Source organism: Abramis brama (assembly GCF_963993115.1).
Source record: "Abramis brama genome assembly, chromosome: 11".
NCBI lineage: Eukaryota > Metazoa > Chordata > Actinopteri > Cypriniformes > Leuciscidae > Abramis > Abramis brama.
The window spans coordinates 6173183-6193158 of NC_139973.1; the positions used below are offsets into that span (position 1 = coordinate 6173183).

Below are 19976 nucleotides of genomic sequence, written 5' to 3' on the forward strand. Positions count from 1 at the left end.
TTTCAGTTAAAACTCTCCAAGTCGATTGATTCATAAGCACTTTTCACAATAAGGAGCCTGTGTGCACAAGTCAACATATTTCCAATGCAAAAGTCTTATAATTAAATTACATTTAATATTGTTTTATACATTTAATAGAGCAAAAAAATTATAACATAACTCTACCCCTGCTGGACTTTTGCGTAATACACCGATTAGTATGATTATATTATAATAATAGTATTTTTATATTGTGTATACATAATTAAGGCTGATTAGTCAGTCTCGTTTATCCTTCTGGGACCCAGGAATAGACTTTTGTCCGCTGTAAAAGACAATATATTTTGGTCAATTTTTCTGACACCATACATGTCTCAGTTTTAAGTCTGGATGTGTGTTAAGTGTGTTTGGAGGTTTCACCATGACAACAGCTTCTCCTTGGTCTTTAAAAATGGCTGACATTAATTTAGTGATCAAATTTTGCACTCTTATGGAAAGATGATACATTTTTGTAATTGTCATTTAAATCCGACTCGTTTTCAAATAGTTTATCATGAATCAACATCTCAGGAAAGTGATATGGGGTTAGGCCTACTAATCAATATATGACTTTCTGTTACAAAACAGGGCACTGTTGTGGACACCAGTACTTAAATCATGTTTATCAGGCATTTTGGGAGACACAAGAAGTGAATGGGGAAATAAATTATATATCAATATTCCTATGAAATATTGGATGATTTATGAAAATGTTGAAAAATTGTTACTCGCATTATTACACTTCTTTTTTCTTTCTTTTTTTTTTTGTATTACATGTTGCCCCTAGAACACATTAATATGCAAATTACATAAAGTGTATAGATACATTGTATTGAATGGGAATGGCATTTATGGCCAAGTAAAATGGTATATCAATTCATTCTGTTAAATCTTTCATAACATAGTAGAGAATCATTATTACACAAAGTTTGGTTTGAAAAATCCTAAAACTTAAAAACTGATTGGTGAATAAAACAAATCTCATTGGTTCTGCCTATACATGTCATTTCTTGCCATTTTATTTTTTAAGCAACTGAGTCCTGGTGTCCACGACAGTGGACATTGCATAACATATGAATAAAATATAATCTTTTTATTCCCCCCTTTCATTCATATATAATATATATTTTAATTTGAAGTATATATTTAAATTGTATGCCTCAATTAAACGTTTATATTTCTAGCCTTGCATCACATCAAAGCAGTATTTTCGTTCAGAAGACTTTTGTTGTGTAGCAGAGAAATGTTTTACTTCCGGTTAACCTTTTCCGGTCCTCTTTCCTGCCTCCCGTTCAAGATGGTGAGACTTTAGTGTTCGCGATTGATCCGCGAATATGTTTTAGTATATGAAATCTTCTTTATATAGTCAAGAAAACTACATGATCACCGAGTATAGTTAGTAACGTATCTGATTTTATTAAATACTGGCCACTATATCGGGATTATTAGATGGTTTAAGTAAGAAGTTTCTGATGATGTTTAGCATGTGCCTTCCTCTTCAGTAGCACGCGGCATGGACAGGCCGGGTATTGTGTGTATATAATATATAAAGCAAAATACTGGCATTTAATTTAAACGGCATTATTAAGACTTCGATGTATCGATTCTAATTGTGTTATCTAATACGTATAAGTTATATAGCAAGACGCTGCAGCCTGTCAGTACTTGGGTGTAAACTGAGGATTGATGCAGCATCTACTGATCAGTTCAGGACAGGCTTTCTAGGCTAACATAAAATAAACAGTAGATTGACACTTGGATAGTTTCGTGATTTGTTTACAATAATTAATTTTGATTGTTGCATAAAGATAGCCACTGTTCTTTGGAAATATACAGATCATATAAGTTACCATAATGGAAAACCATCAGGAAATCGCGATTTTCACATTTACAAAATTTGAGTTTAAAAGTAAAATATTAAACAATTTTTTTAGGTCTGTTTGTGGTTACTGTAGTAATGGAAATCCTGAGAATAAATTTTTTGGAAATTTGAAATTGGACATTTATTTCAAAGATTTCCAATTCTATCAGAACTGCATACAGATCTCAAATTTTGATTTGGGTATCGGTTTAATTTTAGAGATTCCGCTTATCGATTACGATTCCCAGTTTCACTTCCATCTTGGTATTAAAAAATAAGTCAAAACATGTTTATTCTGTGTTTTTGCAAAACATTCTTATGCAACTGAACACCATGAACAAAACAGAAGCCTAAAGAACAACTTATAAACTAGACTAAATTTCAAAATGTCTTATTAAAGACAAGTACACGGCCAGTAATAGAAAAACAAATAAGCAATAGCACTGATAAATACAACTGAAGAACAAAATTCAGAAATTGAAATTAAATATAAAATAACACTGCATAGTAGACCAATGTAAATGTAGACCAATCCTTATTCAAGTTACACAAGTTATTCATTCAAGATCAGTGAGTGATTTTTTTCTTTGTTCTTTGATTAATGTTAACACAGACAGCAGCAGGTTTATTAGGCTGCTGTCACTTTAAGACTGAATGCGTTTTCTTTCTTCGTCCGTTGACATTTACTTCTGGCTGTGTTTGCGAGGATACTTTGACACAATTTTGTGTGTATTAAAGCACAAGAAGACATGAAAGAGTACTCAATTCAATATTTGTGCACTATATGAGAGGTGCCTTCTGTGTACGCGCGTGCTCTGAATGTGCCCAGCACAGAAAACAGTGCACGAGTGCCGAATTTCGCATCATCTTTCACTTGATTTATTTAAAGCCCCATTAAAATGCGCACACAGGAATCGATAAGCAGAATAACATTTTTATAACAAGTATCAGATCCCAGAATTGGAATTGGTTTTCAAGTCCCAATCCTACTCGTGTATGTGTGTGTGTGTGTGTGTGTGTGTATGTATGTATGTATGTATGTATATATGTGTGTGTGTGTGTGTAGAGAGAGAGAGGGCAAAGTAGAATTTTTATAAAATAAATTTTAAATCGCAAGAGCCTAAAATACATGGTAATTCATTGGTCAGAAAATGTAGGATGTTTAATTGAATTATGTTCTGTACTATTTTAATTATCAATTATTTCCATTTTCAAATGCTAGACTAAGAAGAGAAGGAACAACGGACGTGCAAAGAAGGGCCGTGGCCATGTCCAGCCCATCCGCTGCACCAACTGTGCCCGCTGTGTTCCCAAGGACAAGGCCATCAAGAAGTTTGTCATCAGGAACATTGTGGAGGCTGCTGCTGTGAGGGACATCTCAGAAGCTAGTGTGTTTGACTGTAAGTGACTGCTTTAACAACCAAAACATTGACCAGTTCTCATTAGCATGCCTTTCCAGATTAAAATAGTGGTTTTCTGTTTTCCGCCCTTCCTTTTGTAGCATATGTATTGCCCAAGCTCTACGTGAAGCTGCATTACTGTGTTAGCTGTGCCATCCACAGCAAGGTGGTGAGAAACAGATCCCGGGAGGCCCGCAAGGACCGAACACCACCTCCCCGCTTCAGGCCTGGCGTAAGTGCCTTGAAATTCTGTAGTTGACTAATCTTAAAAAGTAAGGGTAGTAATCTTTAAAGGTAAGGGTAGGCAATTCCAGAGAGGCTAGCGATAGCAAGCTAGCTTTGAGAACACGAGACTCCATCCTCCCTTCAGAGCGTCTCCAAAGCCACACCTCCTTCAAAACACATGAACACACACAACAGAATCTGCATGGTGTCACGAGACGAGAGAAGGCCTTAAATTACCTCATTACGACATGGCATGAATGCAGCATAAGCTTGTTGTTTTGGTTCAAGAGGAACTGTAAAGTAAGGTGAAGTAAAGTATGTAAGGTGCCTTCTGTTTCTTTGTGGCACTCGGTGACGCTGGAACATATGCAATGATTGGACGAACATTTTTGGTCCTGAGACTCCCACAGAAGACAATATGAATATCTTTTAATATGTGACCCTGGACCACAAAACCTGTCTCAAGCTGCACGGGTATATTTGTAGCAATAGCCAACAAAACATTGTATGGGTCAAAATGATCGATTTTTCTTTTATGCCAAAAATCATTAGGATATTAAGTAAAGCTCATGATCCATTAAGATATTTTGTAAATTTCCTACCTTAAATATATATAAAAAATATTATAATGAGTCGATGCAGCAAAATCGCGAACAGAAATGGACAACTTTAAAAGTGATTTTCTCAATATTTAGATTTTTTTGCACCCTCAGATTCCAGATTTTCAAATAGTTGTATGTCGGCCAAATTGCCTACCCTTCAAGTTAAAGAAACAGCTGCAGTATGTTAGTAGAGTTACAATGCTTGTATTGTTGTTACTTTTATGTGGATCTCAGCATGTTCTTTTGTCCTTTTTTCCTGCAGGGTGCTCCTCCCAGAGCTCCTCCGAAGCCCATGTGAAGCAAATCAACTGTCACATTCTTTGCATTGTTTTCAGAAAAATAAAAAATATCTGAGACCGGTCCTGGGGTTTCTTTGTTTTAATTGTTGTTTGGAGCTCTAAATCCGTCATTTTTCTCTCATATTCAATCTTAATTTTTTATTTTATTTTATTATATACATATAATTATGTATTATGGTTAACATATCCCCAATATTATTTTACATTAAAAGAATCTGAGCGTTTTGATATTGCTAGTTACCTGATTTTTGAACATCAACCACTAGCTCGTAGACTGCTAGCATAAATAGTTTTAAATGTATGTCAATGTTAAGGATCAAAATTTGTGATGCGTCTTTTGGTCTAAGAGAAACTGGTCATTATTGATTTAATTAATATTCGCAGTCAGTGGTACAACCTCGATTTACAGATTTTTATAAACGCATTAGTAATCCATTGTTTTTTGAATGGCACACCTCAAAGAAATAATGTCAATGTTTTAATTCTTACATTTCCTCTGTGATCCTAATTATTATAGCTGAATAATAAAAGCAGACATATTTAGCGATACCTACATTAGTTATTAAAAAATAAATCCTTAAATTTAAGTAAAATTTAAAAATGAAATATTAAAACTAAAAAAAATCTATTGATGATTAAAGTTCAGGTTTTTGGGGTGCTGCTCAAACTTTGTTGGCGCAGTCAGGCAGCATGTCTCGATCTGAAGACTGACTTCAAGATTGGCTTTTTTTGCATATTACTAATAATACACCCATCTTTACATTATAATAGTTATATTATTTGTATAATTATAATGTGTACTTGTAAGTATGCATAGTTGCATCCAAACTGTTATGCCACTCTTAGGCAGAAAGAAGAAAGTCATGAAATTCCAGTTTCTGTAATGTGTTTAATAAATCAATTAATGTGTCCCTAAATACAGTTAAAATGGGTATAGAAATGTAATGTGCAATAAATCACATGGCGTCTGAATGACAGAATTTGACTCAATTTACTCTATTTCTTTTAAGAACATTTATGTAGAAAGAAATAATGTTAGATGACCTTTTGTTAGCATCTATTCCACTTGCCATCTGTTACTGTAGGATTTTGAAAAGTGCTGAGTGTCACTAAGTCCCAGTGATCTCCTTAGTGAGGTGCGAGTTCATAATCAGCCAGACACGCACAGCAGCCTTGATGAGGACTGTGGAAATTAACCAACAAAATTAAAATGGCTACAGCTAGTTAGTTTCATTCAGTTCATTGGTTCATCCTTTGTATTTTCTCAAACTTCAGGTATTAAAGAAAGACTGGAAACTAATTAAGCTGCTGCCAGTTCAATAACTTCAGGCTCGATTCTTCGACTGTGCTCAGGGAAGATCAACAAAAGAGCACGCGCTGAGAAGAAGCCTGTCTCCACAAGTTGAACATTTCATTAAAAAAGCCATTTTCAAAGGCCTGAATTTTGGAGAGCATTGAACACGATGGCAGAAAGTGACGGAGCTATGGAGGAGCAGGAGATGGAGACACAGGAGATCAACAGTGACGAGGAAGCCCTTAACCATTTTGGCAAATATAGTGAGGCTCGGGCCGCAGTGCCATGGGAACAACGCACATTTAAAGAGAAGGTGCTCCACCACGCTGATCGGATCTTTCTCATTTTTCTTGCACTCTTCCTAATCGTACACTGTGGAGATTTCCTGTATAAGATCTGGTATGTGACCAGCTGGAGAAAAATCTTGGAGTTTATTCTGGAAACTGTGTCATTTCTCTTTACACAAGAGAAGGATGAAGAGCTTATAGAACTGTAGACATTCCTGAAATTCATTCATTTTCCCTGATCAGAGTTCCACTGCTTTATACATCAAGATCGAATTGGAACTGAATCCAATTTTAGGGCTCTTTCAGTAAAGCTTGTGTTAATTACCAGTAGAGCTGTGAAACTTGTTTTATAATGTAAATGGTTAGTGATTGATGTTTTTGCCATTGTGAGGTTTTTGTTCCTGTCAATAAAAAGCTTCTGTCTATTCGATTTTGTTCACTTTTAATGTGGTTATATCTGGAGCTGTTTGTTTTACTTTAAATACGTGCTATTCTATATTTTGGCTATGCTATATTGTGTCTACATACTTTTATCCTGGCCTCTAATAAAAGATAGAGAAGAGCTGATGCAATTAAGGAAACGTTAGAAAGCTTTGTATCAAGGTCAGAACTTAAAGGGATAGTTCACCCCAAAAAAATAATTCTGTAATCATTTAATCACCCTCAAGTTGTTCCAAACCTGTTTGAATTTCTTTCTTCTGCTGAACACAAAAGAAGACATTTTGAAGAATGTCGGAAACCAAACAGTTGATGGACCTCATTGACCAAAATATATTTTTTTTCAAACTATAGTATAGTCTTTGGGCTGTCTGGGCCTTGGGCGGTATCTGGGCCCACAGTGGGCTGCCCGCAAGGGCCCCATTCGGGCCCCAAAGGAGCATGTTTGCTAGGTATGTTCTATGACATTCATCAAAATTTCTTCTTTTGCGTTCAGCAGAAGAAAGAAATTCATACAGGTTTTGAGCAACTTTAAGGTGAGCAAATGATGACAGAATTTTCATTTTTGGATGACTATCCCTTTAATGACGGGTTTAAATGCCACCAAAAGTATACAAGCCCAAGTTCTACAACTTTTTTAGTTACATATTGAAACTTTTTTAGATTTAGATTTAGCTGTTCATACAATATTTACTCTGTATTCACCATATGAGGCGTTGTTGAATGTGTAGCTGTTGTTAGCTAAACTGGAGGGGATTTTGATTCGAAAAAAAAAACTGTCAAGACAATTCATATTTAATTTTATTTGTAGAATAAACAAGTGCAAGACTATTTTTAATGGAAAACTCATCACAGAGATAGGGTAAAACTGCCAAACATTCGCAAATATTGCCCTTAAAAGTCTTGATAGAATCATTGCTAGCACGCCATGAACGAGGAAAAAATAGTATCCAATCATCGTCTCCCATTTGACAGGGCGCATCGTGCAGCCAATCAGATCATCGCATACTGCTTCATTCTTCAGCTATTTTCCTCCGCTCGTCCTCTCCTTTCCGGAAATTGCAGCGTGACCGACGTTTCGTGTCTTTCGCAGACTTAAAGTATGTTTAAATTGACATTTCACTTATATGCTGAAAGTGTTAAAGTGTGTTTAGGTACAGTTTTTTAATCTAGTATTCATGATTAATATTCAACTGTATTTCCACTCGGTAAGCACGTGCTTATCAAGTTATATTATAGGCATACTCCATTTTGTTTCCTTGCGCTCTAGTCAGAGTAGAATTGAAATATGGCAGAATGTAATTATAGTTAATAACACAAATAAGACGTGAAGGGTTGGAAAATGTTCTGGTTATTTGAAATATGTTTTAAAATATAAATATGTCATTAACCCTAAACAAAGCATGTATAACACGCTTGATAAACCTAGTCAGCTGCTTAGCAGTTCAGGCTCAGTAAACATCGGACTTTCAATCTATGCATTAAATTATAATATATATACTTAACTATATTATACTATATTTCTTATATACTTAACTGATAAATTATAGTAATTAATTTCATAATTTATCAGTTAAGTATATAAGAAATATTTAATTTTAACCATGTTTCCAGTCTTATAGCACCCTCCGTGAGACCAAAGATTTCTGCCTATATAGGAGCTGTATTTAATATAGTTGTTTTTTTTTTAGTCAATATTTTCATGTTTGGTCAAATCTTCTTAAGATCATATGAATCAAAGATGCTTATAAACCATGCATCATTTATAATAAATAATAAAATAAATGATAATAAAATAATATTATTCTATAAAAAAGAAGAATTGTGAATTTTGATTTCATGGTGATTTCAATTTATTTTTTGTTAATCCATATATTTGATCAAATGCTTCTTAAAATCATATATGAATAGAGGATACATGTATTCAAATCCATTAATCAGTTATAAATAAGTGTAACCTCTCTTCTAGAATGCGTTACGTGGCCGCTTACCTGTTGGCTGTACTGGGTGGCAACACCAACCCATCCTCCAAAGACATCAAGAACATCCTGGGGAGTGTCGGAATCGAGGCCGATGATGAGCGTCTTAACAAGGTAGATCCTGGACCTAATAAACCTGTTTTCAAATCGGATATTAGAATGATCATCCTAATACAATTGAAGTGTTTTATAATTAAATATCTTAACATTCATCATAACATTAATTTTTTATTCTCCACTCCTTGCCATAAATAAATCTCTTGGGTATATTCTATTATTATTAGTAAACAAATAAAAAGGATTTCCATACAGTTCTGTGTTGTTGCACATTGAACTCTGGTGCACTTTCCTTGTTCTTACTCAATAACACGGATGCTCATGGACAGCAACTAAATCCCCCAATGAGTCAATCCTTCTGTTGTTACTCAACAGGTCATCAGTGAACTGAATGGCAAAGACATCAATGAAGTCATGAATGCCGGTAAGGCTGCATTGCTTTTACTGTTTGACCTACACAAGATTAGAATCATGTGAGCATTTGAGTTCCTCATAACACTCACTTTTTTGTTGTTTCACTTGTTGTTTCAATGTTTCCACAGGCCTCTCTAAGTTAGCCTCCGTTCCAGCGGGTGGTGCAGTGGCGGTTTCTGCTGCCGCCGCTGGTGGCGCTGGAGCCGCTCCTGCTGGGGAAGCACCTGCAGGTGGGTACTTTAATAAATAACGAAACAAAAACCACAGAAAAACTTTTGGTACTTACTTGAAATAAACTAAAATTGACTATAATAAACTATAATAAAATATAAAAAAAATGTAAACTTATTTTATTTCAGCTATTTTCATATAGTTTAAATTGTACAAAAAAAAAAAATATATATATATATATATATATATATATATATAATAAAAGCACAACCAAATTATTAGAAATAAATTAACTATAACAAAAATAGGTCAAATTAAAATGAAAGCAGAAAATGTAAAAACAAAACAAAAAACCAACTAATGCAAAATATTAATAACTTAAATTTTTTTGAATAGTGAAGCTAATTGTAATGTTATAGGCTCTCTTGAATAAAACTGCTCAGGATAGTTTTATTCACTGTCATTGTTTACAGTTTTCCAGATGCATTACATTTCAAATTTTAGCTAAATATTCTCTTTCACAATTTTCTAGCCCTTTTGCTGGTGTTTTTCGTTAGCAGATTGAACGTCACCTGCTAGGCATTGTGTTGTTGCGGATATGATTATAGCATTTCTTCCTCATTCCCTTTTACTAAATTGCTGAAGTCGGCTGATTTGCTCCAGTGATAAAATACTTTGTGTTTGAAGTCTGAAATAACCTGGAAAGTTTATGAAAATATGTGTGATTTGACATTTGCATGTTTGCCTTTCAGCGGAAGAGAAAAAGGAAGAGAAGAAGGAAGAATCTGAGGAGTCTGATGAAGACATGGGCTTTGGCCTCTTTGATTAATCTTTCTTTTGTACCTGTAAAAATACAATAAAAAAAGGAAAACATTTGTGTTTAAAGATGCTTTATGATTTTTTGTCTGTGAAATGGTAAACCATTTTTGTTGTCTAAGTTGAGTAGGACTTGCCAAAACTTGTTGCATCCAACCTTTTGTGTGAGCAATACACAGAATTTATTAATCTTGGTTAATGAAAAATACAACTGTTTATTGTTAATGTTAGCTCAGGTCCATTAAATAATAACAGACATGACTTTTGATTATAATAATGGTCTTCTAGTCAATGCTGAAATTAACTGACATGAATTAATAAATGCGTAGAAGTATTTTTCATTGTTAGGTCATGTTAACTAATGGAACCTTATTGTAAAGGGTCACTGCTAAAGTTTAACATAATAGTCACATTTGTTAGATCAAATCCTTGATCATGAAAAATGAAGGCTCGTTTCAAGTTATAATTACCAAAACCAAGGAATTGGTCTTCATTAATAAGGTAATATTGAAAAATAATCATTGTTTCCTAAACATTCCTACTGCACCTCCTCCATCTCCCGTTGTTCAACAGGCTACTTTGGCTCCAAACTAATTTCATTGGTAGACTCAGTAGTTGGCATGTCAAAGCACTCAAAAATGATCATTTACAGGAGGAAGGTGACTTCTAAAATAACAAGTGTCTGGCAAAAGGCTTCGAGCATGTGTTGGTCAGATGTCAATTGCAGAATTGCAGCCATCAATCACTTGTCTCTGGTGTATAAAAATAGGATCAGGTGGCAGAATAACAAAAATTGGCAAAACCCTGTCATGCTGACTGGCCACTGCCTCTCTCTCTCTCCCTCTCCCTCTCTCTCTCTCTCTCTCTCTCTCTCTCTCTCTCTCTCTCTCTCTCTCTCTCTCTCTCTCTCTCTCTCTCTCTCTCTCTAAAATAAGAGTTTAATTCACTGCTCAAAGTAAATCAGGGTTGCAGTATAATGAAGAAGCTTCTGCTGCTCTCCACTCCAGGACTTTAAATATATGATCTATCATGTAAGTAGCCTAAAATTTTACACATGTAAGATTAGAGATGAACTGAGATTAACTGGTGGGTTATATGGGAAATCTGTGCCATTTAAAAAACATTTATTTAGAAAACACATGAAATTTGTAATTACCGGGGTTTCGGGGGAAAACAGCCTATAGTCCCAGACTAAAATGCAAGTTTGAGCTGTTTTAACTGAAAGCAACTTGCACTGGTGTATCTTAAAATATGTCAGTGCCACTGTTTTGTCTCAAGATGCACAGCAGTAATGTTTTTTTCTAAGGCATGTTTATAAAAGCTACTTAAATGTCCTTGAACTAAGGCCTAATCCTGGCTTAATCTAAGCCCTGTCTGTGACACCAGGCCTACATGTTTTACATTAGGTTTTAAATATTAGAATTTGTTTGTCCAAATCTTTTAAAAGACAACATGCTTGCAATCCATTAGCAACAATGACATAAACCAAGCCAATCTGTGAGGATGACGTGAACATGAAGAGAACAAAAGAAATCAGAGAAAATGACATAAATGAGGAAGAGGAGCAAAGGTGGGGCAAAGGGGAGCATTCCGAAGAGATAAAAACAGATACTGAGTTACTGGAGGAGTGCCATCATGGTCTTGAAGATCTACCCTGGAACCTGAACTCACTGGAGCAGTTACTATATATTAGCCTACCAGCATGGATGGATATACAAAGAGGTGAGGAGCCGAATACACATGATAGTTCGAGATTCAATGCACTTCCAACATTATCACTGACACTCTCAGCTGTCACTGGTGATTCTGGAGTTGGGAAAACATTAGCTGTGCAGTTGAAGAGCAAAGCTTTATGGAGGAAAGTGGGCAGCCCTCCATCACTCTTTCCCTCATTACACCCATCCCACCTGCTCTACAGAACGAGAGGCAAATGTCAGGCACATGCTTTTGTGGTACAAGTTGTTTGTGACTAATGTCGGGGACACACTTAACGACTAGCTGAAATATTCTAAGACTGAACTGAACACACTTACAGACTGTTTCCAACGACTGGAGCAGATTTTAAACATCGACTGAACGCAACTGTCTCTGGCTCAGCGTGGATCAGTCGTTAGTATCAAATTACATTCATATGTGTGTTCCCGGCTTTAGTGAAATTTATGACAAACACTACCTAACTAAAAAACATACTCTAAGAACATTATGCTAATGTTGCCATTAAGTTATAAAAACGTTTTCTCCAAACGTTCAAAACGTCCCGTTTTTTAAATGTTTTAAAATCATATTTTCTTAAATGCAAACGTTCCGTTTTGCAAACATTATGGGAATGTTACTTTGGAATGTTGTCTGAACATTCTGAAACAATTAGTAACATTTCAAAATGGTAGACGAACGTCCAACTAAAACGTTTCAGAAAAAACTTTGAATAATTGATGTATAAATAATACATTTTGTGGTAACGTTTTGAGAACATTATTAAAAACCAGATGAAATCTTGGAACAATTTTGAACATTCTATTTGTTACTGTCATAACTTTGAGAGAACCTTGCCAGAACATTCTGAGAACGTTCCCTTTTAGCTGGTGACATACAGCCCCGAAAAGTAGGCTATTTAAACAGTTAATTCATGTTTAAAATGCATGAATACAGTATAATTACCAACCATTCAAAAGGTTTTTTTTTGTTTTTTTATTAATTTTATTCAAATTTTATTTAGGCTGATATTTCAAATAAATGCTGTTCTTCTGAACTTTATTTTCACCAAAGAATCTTGAAAATAACTGTTATGGTTTTCACAAAATTAAGTAGCACAACTGTTTTCTACATTGATTCAATGTTTCTGAAGCAGCAAATCAGCATATTAGAATGATTTCTGAAGGATCATGTGACACTGAAGACTGGAGTAATGATGCTGAAAATTCAGCTTTGCCATCACAGTAATAAACTGTATTTTAAAATATATTAAAATATGGCAGAATCTGAAAGAACCTTCTACAAGCAAAACATACCACAAGTAGAAGTTTGATGATGATGACAAAAATGATGACTAAAAAGACAGTCATAGTTAATGTCATGAACTTTCTTGCCAGCTGAAAAGTTATTTCTGAGAAAATCTCTAGAAGCTTTTGTTTGCAGATTCCACTTAGTTTGATATTGTTTAATGCCAGAACTTAAAGTGACATAAGTGTCCGCAACCCTTTTGAGGCAACTATGCACTATATCCAGTCTAATGTATACTGTGTACTATACATGTAAATATGCACATGCTAAAATGAAATCTCTCTCTTCAGCTTTGCTTTGTAACCTAGCAGAACAGTTTGGCATCTGGACCTTTCACAACAACATCTTGCCGTGTCGTCTCATATCCTACGCCTTACTGCCGTAGACTCTGCCCACTACAGCAGTCATCTCGTTCATCTATAGGTAAGATCTTTAGTCTAAATCAGTTGCTCATATTCTTGTTTGAGGATCTTATCAGTAGAATAACATTCCTTGTGTTGTTTTGCATGTGGTGTGTGAACTGTGAATAGATTTTTGCGCAGGGCGAGGAAACTTCCCCACCAGGCTCTGAATGCAGTCAGGGAATTCAAACAGGAAGTGATCGAACACCTGCGGTTCCCCCTCACACACTTGAGAAGACTGTTGCCTAACAGGTAAAAAACTAGCAACGCTTTCATACATGATTGAACTAATCAACATGAAATGACACATTTTTCTTCCATAATGTGACATTATTTCATGAATTTTTCCAGATTCCTGCTTTTGCAAATTCCACCTTTGGTCCCCACGCCTGCTCTATTTCTTGCACCCTGGTCCTGTCTTCCCCCTCTTTCTTTGACTTTCCTTCCCTGTTCCTCTTTTCCTTTACTTTCTATTGCTTGGCGTTTTCTGTCATGCCGTCTTCCTACTTCAACCTGGAAGAAGCACCCGGAGCGCAGGAGCCAGACCCAGCCTCTGTGGTTTAGACAACCATCCTTCCTCTGTTTCCAGCTCGCTGGATCCGGCGATTTCTGCAGAAAGACAGATAACATCATTACAGATGCAAAGCCACTATCTTCAACCTTCCTCTTGCAGCTCAACTTGGAGTTAGAAATGGACAGCCATTCTGAAACACCACAGCTTCAGAAGGACACGCTAGATTATGACAGAAGCGTATTACTAGACTTGGACAAGCACAGGAACGCAGCAGTAAATCTCTCTTCTCCTTGTATCTCCTACATGGATGTGCAAGAGGAACAATACAATTAAAAACAATGACACTGACTACATGTTTGTTGTTTCAACTTAAAACAGTGTTCATGCTGCCTTTAAATTTTAAGTTTAGTCAACTCAAATATCCAACTTAGTACAACTTCACATTTCAAGTTGTCTAAACTTAAAATTTTAAGGCAGCACAAACACTTACTTTTTTTTCCAAGTTGAAACAACTTTTTTTTTTTTCAGTGCACATGTAGAATATTTGGTTGATATGCTGAATATGGAAAGATATGCATATCCGTGTTGTTATTGTTAACTAGAGCTAAAACTATTAAATATTGTTTCCGGGAATTTATATAAAGCTAAAATAAAATATAATATAAATATTAGGTGAAAAACTTAAACTTAAAAAAACTTAAACAAAACTGAACTAACTGAAATAAAATAATTACTAAAATTAATACTAAAACTATATAGGATTTTTCTTTAAAAAACAAAACAAAGACTAATACAAATGGCAATATTACTAAATGATTATTTCAATTTAGTAGTAAGAATAAAGTAAACATGTAATAGTAAACGTGCCAAAGTCATATTCTGTTTTATGTATGCAAGATTGTTCAGATCTAATAAATGCATTATCAAGTTGGATTTGTACAGCCTGATTTATTGAAACTGCTTATTGCATTTATACAAAAAAATAAAAAATAAAAAATACACAAATTAAGGATGGATAAAATGAAAATAAAAATTAGATTGCGCACATCAGCATAAAACTATAGCTGTCAGTAGTTGGCTGTAATCATATTACTGACATATACTTTTTTGTCATTCATTAACTGTTTTTTATCTTGAATAATTTAAATTTGGTTTTAGAAGAAAATAAATTAAACCATGAACAACACTTTACAAAAAAATATTTATTCAATATATTTACACTTATCTTTATGGTGTAAAACTTCTGCATATGCCCGCATACACATTTACAACATATTTAAAATATATACATGCTTAGTGAGTATAGTTTACAAATTTGAGGTATAATATACAGATTACATATAGGCATTTTGGCAGACGCTTCTATCCAAAGCGACTTACATTGAATTTCAAGGTACACATTCACATTCTTATCAGTTCTTGCTTTCCCTGGGAATCAAACCCATGATCTTGGCTAGATTTCTCTAGCTTTGTTTTTTAATGTGCACTTTGCAACATTATATGCAAAAGTTTAGCATGTTCATATTAAGAGCGAACCGCTCATCTCACAAGCTGGTGATTTTGGTTTCACATAGTATTTCCTCCTAAATTTCACATTAACTTAATAATGTTTTATGGTGTAAACAAACCAGTTATTTCTGGTGTGTTTGCACACTATTTGGATTATTGTGCAAAAAAACAAAATGCCTATTTTAAAATCCTTCATTACATCAGTTCAAAGGTATATCCAGTAAAACTCGGACAACTTGGCCCCGTTTACACCTGATATTGAAATGTGTTTTGGTCGATTGGATCTCAGACGAGGGGTGATACATTCCTGTTTACACCTGGTGTTTAAATCCATCTCTTTTGTCCACTTTCAACCACTTCTGTCCTGATTTCTTAAAGGGGAGGGTCTATGGGTGGGTAAATGTATGGGCTTTTTCAGATCTTTTGATCTAATGGATGAAATAAGCTCATGCAATTTATATATGAATGCGTCTGGAGACAAACTTCAGTTTCTGCCAGACAATGCCAAACGCGGTGAGTGCATGTTAGAAATCAGGAATGGTGAGAGAGCATTGTGTTTGGTACGTTTTTCTTTTACGTTTACGTCTTCAAACCAAATTTGTGTCTGAACCAAAATCCCGCCTGGCTAGTGCGTTTACCATAATGGCGGTCTTTTGTAGCTTTTCTTTTTTTACAGTCTACAGTCCGAACGAAAGCAATCTGGTTGAATGGTCGAAAGTGGACAAGCTCAAAGCGTTTTAGACCCCGTTTACACCTGTAGCGTCGTCCACTTGTGATCCGATCGACCAAATCGTATCTTAATAGCATAAGCTTCTACAAGCTTATGAATTCTTGCTCAGAGTTCTGCGTGTTCCGATCCTCTGCTTTAATGTCAGGGAGATGCGGATGGCTCTCGCTCATGTGAGTGAAGCGATCTTGGAGATACTGGTTCCCAAAGCCCATGATGTGGCCTGTAGCCTGTCGATGTAGATTAGCAACTTGGGCTGTGAAGTCCAGAGTGAAGGCGAACTTCACCAGCTCTGGTGCCGCGACGGACGGGCAGGTTTTCTTATTTGGAACTTCTGCCTGAACATATTGATCAGCCATTTGCTGGAAGGATCTATAGGTGATCCCGTCCAGATAAGTGCTCACGGTGACGTTCTCTTTCAGCTGAAGGGACAGGAGATGAGAAAACGTTAGTGGGAAAAGGGAAATGGGTGGACCTCCTTTAAATACCACACTACATGGAACAGGTTAACATTTTATATATGTTTGAAACTGAAATAAACATCTGCAAAACTAAAACAAAATGTCTCAGTAATGTTTAGTGATTTCAGAAGGAATGCGATACACTTACCCTCTTATCTATTATGTCCCCTTGATGTTTTATCAGTTCTGTGATTCTCCTGACAACCTCTTCTTGTGAGACTATAGTTGCAGAAATATGATAAAAAATGTAAGAAATTGTATAAAAGATACTGTGCACTTTGAACATCAAGAAAAAAAACAACCTGAGACTAATGCCTATTCACTCATTATTCACTCTTCATGTGTCTTTCAAAACCTGTATACTGGGTTTCTTTTTCGCTGAACACAAAAGATGATTTTTAAAAAAAAAATTTACCCAGCTTTTCCATACATTAACAGGTTAAGGTGGCAACATCTGTCAAACTCCAAAGGACAAAAACACCATAGAAGTAGTTCAAAGACTTCTGGAGCCTTTGTGTGAGAATTTGCAGAATAGAGAATAAGATTTGATAATGCGGAGCAGAAGTTCTTAATTAAATGATCATTAGTATTACTTCAGAAGTCATGGACTCCTTTTATGGCACTTTATAGAGTTTTTGTCCTTCATAGTCACTATGAATAGTTGAAAATGTAAAATTCTTTTTAGCGTTCCACTAAAAAAAATAACAGCACATGGTTTTGGAACAATACAAGAATAAGCAAATAATTCTTTAAATGACTAATGAAACACTTTCAAATTGCTTGAGTGATAGCTTGCCATTTTTAGCCACAAATTAAAATTCTGTTAAATTCAGTTGTCCAAACCTGTATGATTTTCTTACTTTGGTGGAATGCAAAAGAACCATTTTGAAGAATGTTGGTAACCAAACAGGGTTGCAATGGAGACATTTCTCAAAATATCTTCTTTTGTGTTCCACAAAAGAAAGAAAGTGTTTTGAAACAACATGATGGTGAACAATCCATTCCATCTCATCCTTCTTCAGTTGTCTTGAGTAATTGGTAAACTGTGACACAACTAGCTGAAACCTATAATGGTTTATGGCGTCCTTTCTACCTAATATTTAACCCATCTCATTTGCATCATTCAAATAGAGTCTATTATAATAACACTCACCCTTTACACAATTCTGGTCTGTTGGCTGAAAAGTGGCATTGTCATCGGCTGGATTGTCTTTCACTTCATGCACAATTTTCTCCAGTTCTTCTGACATTTTCTCATAGTACGAGGTGGTGGGTTCCACCATCTTAACAGCTGTGAGAAAAAAAATAAATGTATTTAGAATTTTCTTCCCATATATATGTGAACTTTCAAACTAATGCAAAGAACATACATAATACAGCTGAACATACAAGCTGTAAATCTGAGACATACATTTTGCAGTGGACATATCTCCACTTCGCCTCCATTTTGACGATCTCCTGTGAAACGGTTTCTTTTTCGAAGATTTTGAGCGCCGCAGGTTGATGTCACCATTTGATTTGCCATCAGCTAAAGGCAAACAAAACATTTGGGGTGTTGAGGGTTGGGAAATTGGGAGCTGTTCTTCAGTTCTCTGATTATCTTGTTCCTTTTCAATGTTTCCTTTGGAAAACCAGCTCAAGAAAGTCTTCCATACAGTGGGTTTCTTTGTCTTCTTGCCTTCTTTGTCCTTCCTTTCCACTGTGGAAGACTTTGGCGTCTTTGAATGAATTTCTCCAACAGTAACTGTACTTGTTTGGGGGGAAGCATCATTGCTTTGCCCTCCTTCTTCCTTGCCCTTATCCAAATTTTTAAACCACTTCTTGGATTTGCCATTGGACTTCTGAGACCCATTAGATCCATCGTTGCGACGCAGACTGCCTTTAACTTTCCACTTTTTGGATTTCTTCTCATAAGACATCTCCTTTTTGTCCAGTTGTGGTTCAAGGACAGACTCATATCTAATGTTCTCATCTGAGATGGAGGCTTGTGATGTCAAGTTAAGAGATGTATGTTTGTGATCTCTTGTCTTCTGCTCTGTGATGGCGACCCATTTGCGTGCTCTGTCCTCCTGTCTCGGAGGACACTGAGATCCATCGTTAAGGCTGAGACTTCGCTTAACATACACCTCTAGCAACCGTTTCTTATCCTTTGCTCCAACTGACAGCAGCTGAGGGGTGTGATGGGAATCAGCTGAAATGGATGCCATGCTGTCATACTGTAAAAAACAACAATGCAAATTAACATTTTTTTTTTTATTAAATATTTAATCAAAATTAACAAAAATAAAAGAACTTAAAACAGAAAAAGTGCATTATACAGTGACAAGTTAATCGTTCAATACTAATAATTGGTCAAATATCGTCCGATTAATCGCTGCATATTATGCTATAGGCCTAACAACACCTCAGTCACATCCACTTTTTTTTTTTTTTATCCCCTTTCAGCGTTCCTCAGATCTCGGAATTGCAGCTTGATTTTCTTAACATACGGATGAGTAAATTAAGACAAAATGTACATTTTTGAGTGAACTGCCCGTTTAAGAACTGTCGCTATTAAAAAATAGGCTACGTTTAAATAGCGTAACGACACCCGTATATTCAGCTAGCAACGAAAATACAACAAATTACGAAATTACGATATTACAATGCGAACATTACTGGCATGCATTGAAATGTTCGAATAAACCATTGATTATTTGACTTACAATTTCTCGCACTCTTTGATATTCGTCCTATCTCTTGTGGTGTGACAGACTTGTTTGTGTCTTTAAGATACCTTTGGACATCTAGGCAACGATTAAAGACGCCCTTTTTTTTTTAAAGATCCACCAATCAGCAGGCGCTTCTACGGGGTGACATCACTCAGGTAGGCTAGCACGTCATGTGATGTTTACAGTTTCGACGCAGTCTATTTTTTTTTTTATTACGACGCACATCAGGGAAATGCCACCAGATTTTTTTTTTAAAATGAAACCTAACCTATATAATTCCAAGTGGATTTGAAGAGGAGCTATAGTTGTGTGCAATAATAGCGAATAGAATAAAACAACTATTAATTTCCCCTCAAATTTGCCTTACATGGATTTATGCCTAAACCGTGACACACAAAAAGATTGCATCATTCTGTAGTCAGTCGGCCATTTACTGTAAGTTAGATGGCATGTAGCCTAGCTAAACTGTGTATGAGGTAAATAAATTCCTGAATCATAGCCTACTTATGTAGAGTCGCTTCGGATAAAAGTGTCTGCTAAATGATTTTAATCTAAATGTAAATGTAGAGACCTAAGATAAGACATGGAAATCTGACTCTGGCGCATGATAAAAATGAAACCAAGAAAATACAAGTGGGTATGAGACATTTTTTTTCAGGGAATCGCATTTATGATTTTATGAAAAGTAATACATATCAAATAATGCACTAATGTTACCAGACAAAAATTTAAAGTTAAGAGTCATCTCATCATTAGCTGGAGATTAAAACAAGATATATATATATATATATA

General features: G+C 35.4%; 3 protein-coding genes and 2 long non-coding RNA genes across 5 annotated transcripts; 3 read left to right on the forward strand and 2 right to left on the reverse strand.

Annotated features, from left to right (window-relative positions):
* Nucleotides 1–1242: 1242 nt before the first annotated feature.
* On the forward strand, nt 1243–4467 carry rps26l (ribosomal protein S26, like). Its single transcript, XM_084128703.1, has 4 exons — nt 1243–1318; nt 3102–3279; nt 3381–3511; nt 4369–4467. The coding sequence occupies exons 1-4, from the start codon at nt 1262–1264 to the stop codon at nt 4402–4404; spliced, it is 402 nt and encodes a 133-aa protein (XP_083984829.1). The 5' UTR covers nt 1243–1261; the 3' UTR covers nt 4405–4467.
* A 2921-nt stretch (nt 4468–7388) lies between these two features.
* Nucleotides 7389–9930, forward strand: rplp2 (ribosomal protein, large P2). The gene is made up of 5 exons (XM_084128704.1): nt 7389–7524; nt 8394–8517; nt 8836–8884; nt 9003–9104; nt 9798–9930. The coding sequence occupies exons 2-5, from the start codon at nt 8395–8397 to the stop codon at nt 9872–9874; spliced, it is 351 nt and encodes a 116-aa protein (XP_083984830.1). The 5' UTR covers nt 7389–7524; nt 8394; the 3' UTR covers nt 9875–9930.
* Nucleotides 8394–8821, reverse strand: LOC311092213. The gene is made up of 2 exons (XR_014608218.1): nt 8714–8821; nt 8394–8539 (listed from the first exon to the last, which is right to left on the reverse strand). It is a non-coding gene; the product is annotated as an uncharacterized lncRNA (long non-coding RNA).
* An 833-nt stretch (nt 9931–10763) lies between the features above and the next one.
* On the forward strand, nt 10764–14706 carry LOC311092308. The gene is made up of 5 exons (XR_014608235.1): nt 10764–10892; nt 11332–11583; nt 13152–13284; nt 13392–13514; nt 13614–14706. It is a non-coding gene; the product is annotated as an uncharacterized lncRNA (long non-coding RNA).
* LOC311092309 (uncharacterized protein) lies at nt 14707–19255 on the reverse strand. Its single transcript, XM_084128903.1, has 5 exons — nt 19179–19255; nt 17885–18689; nt 17627–17764; nt 16622–16692; nt 14707–16434 (listed from the first exon to the last, which is right to left on the reverse strand). Exons 2-5 carry the CDS (start codon nt 18678–18680, stop codon nt 16099–16101), a joined length of 1341 nt encoding a protein of 446 aa, XP_083985029.1. The 5' UTR covers nt 18681–18689; nt 19179–19255; the 3' UTR covers nt 14707–16098.
* Between the last annotated feature and the right edge of the window lie 721 nt (nt 19256–19976).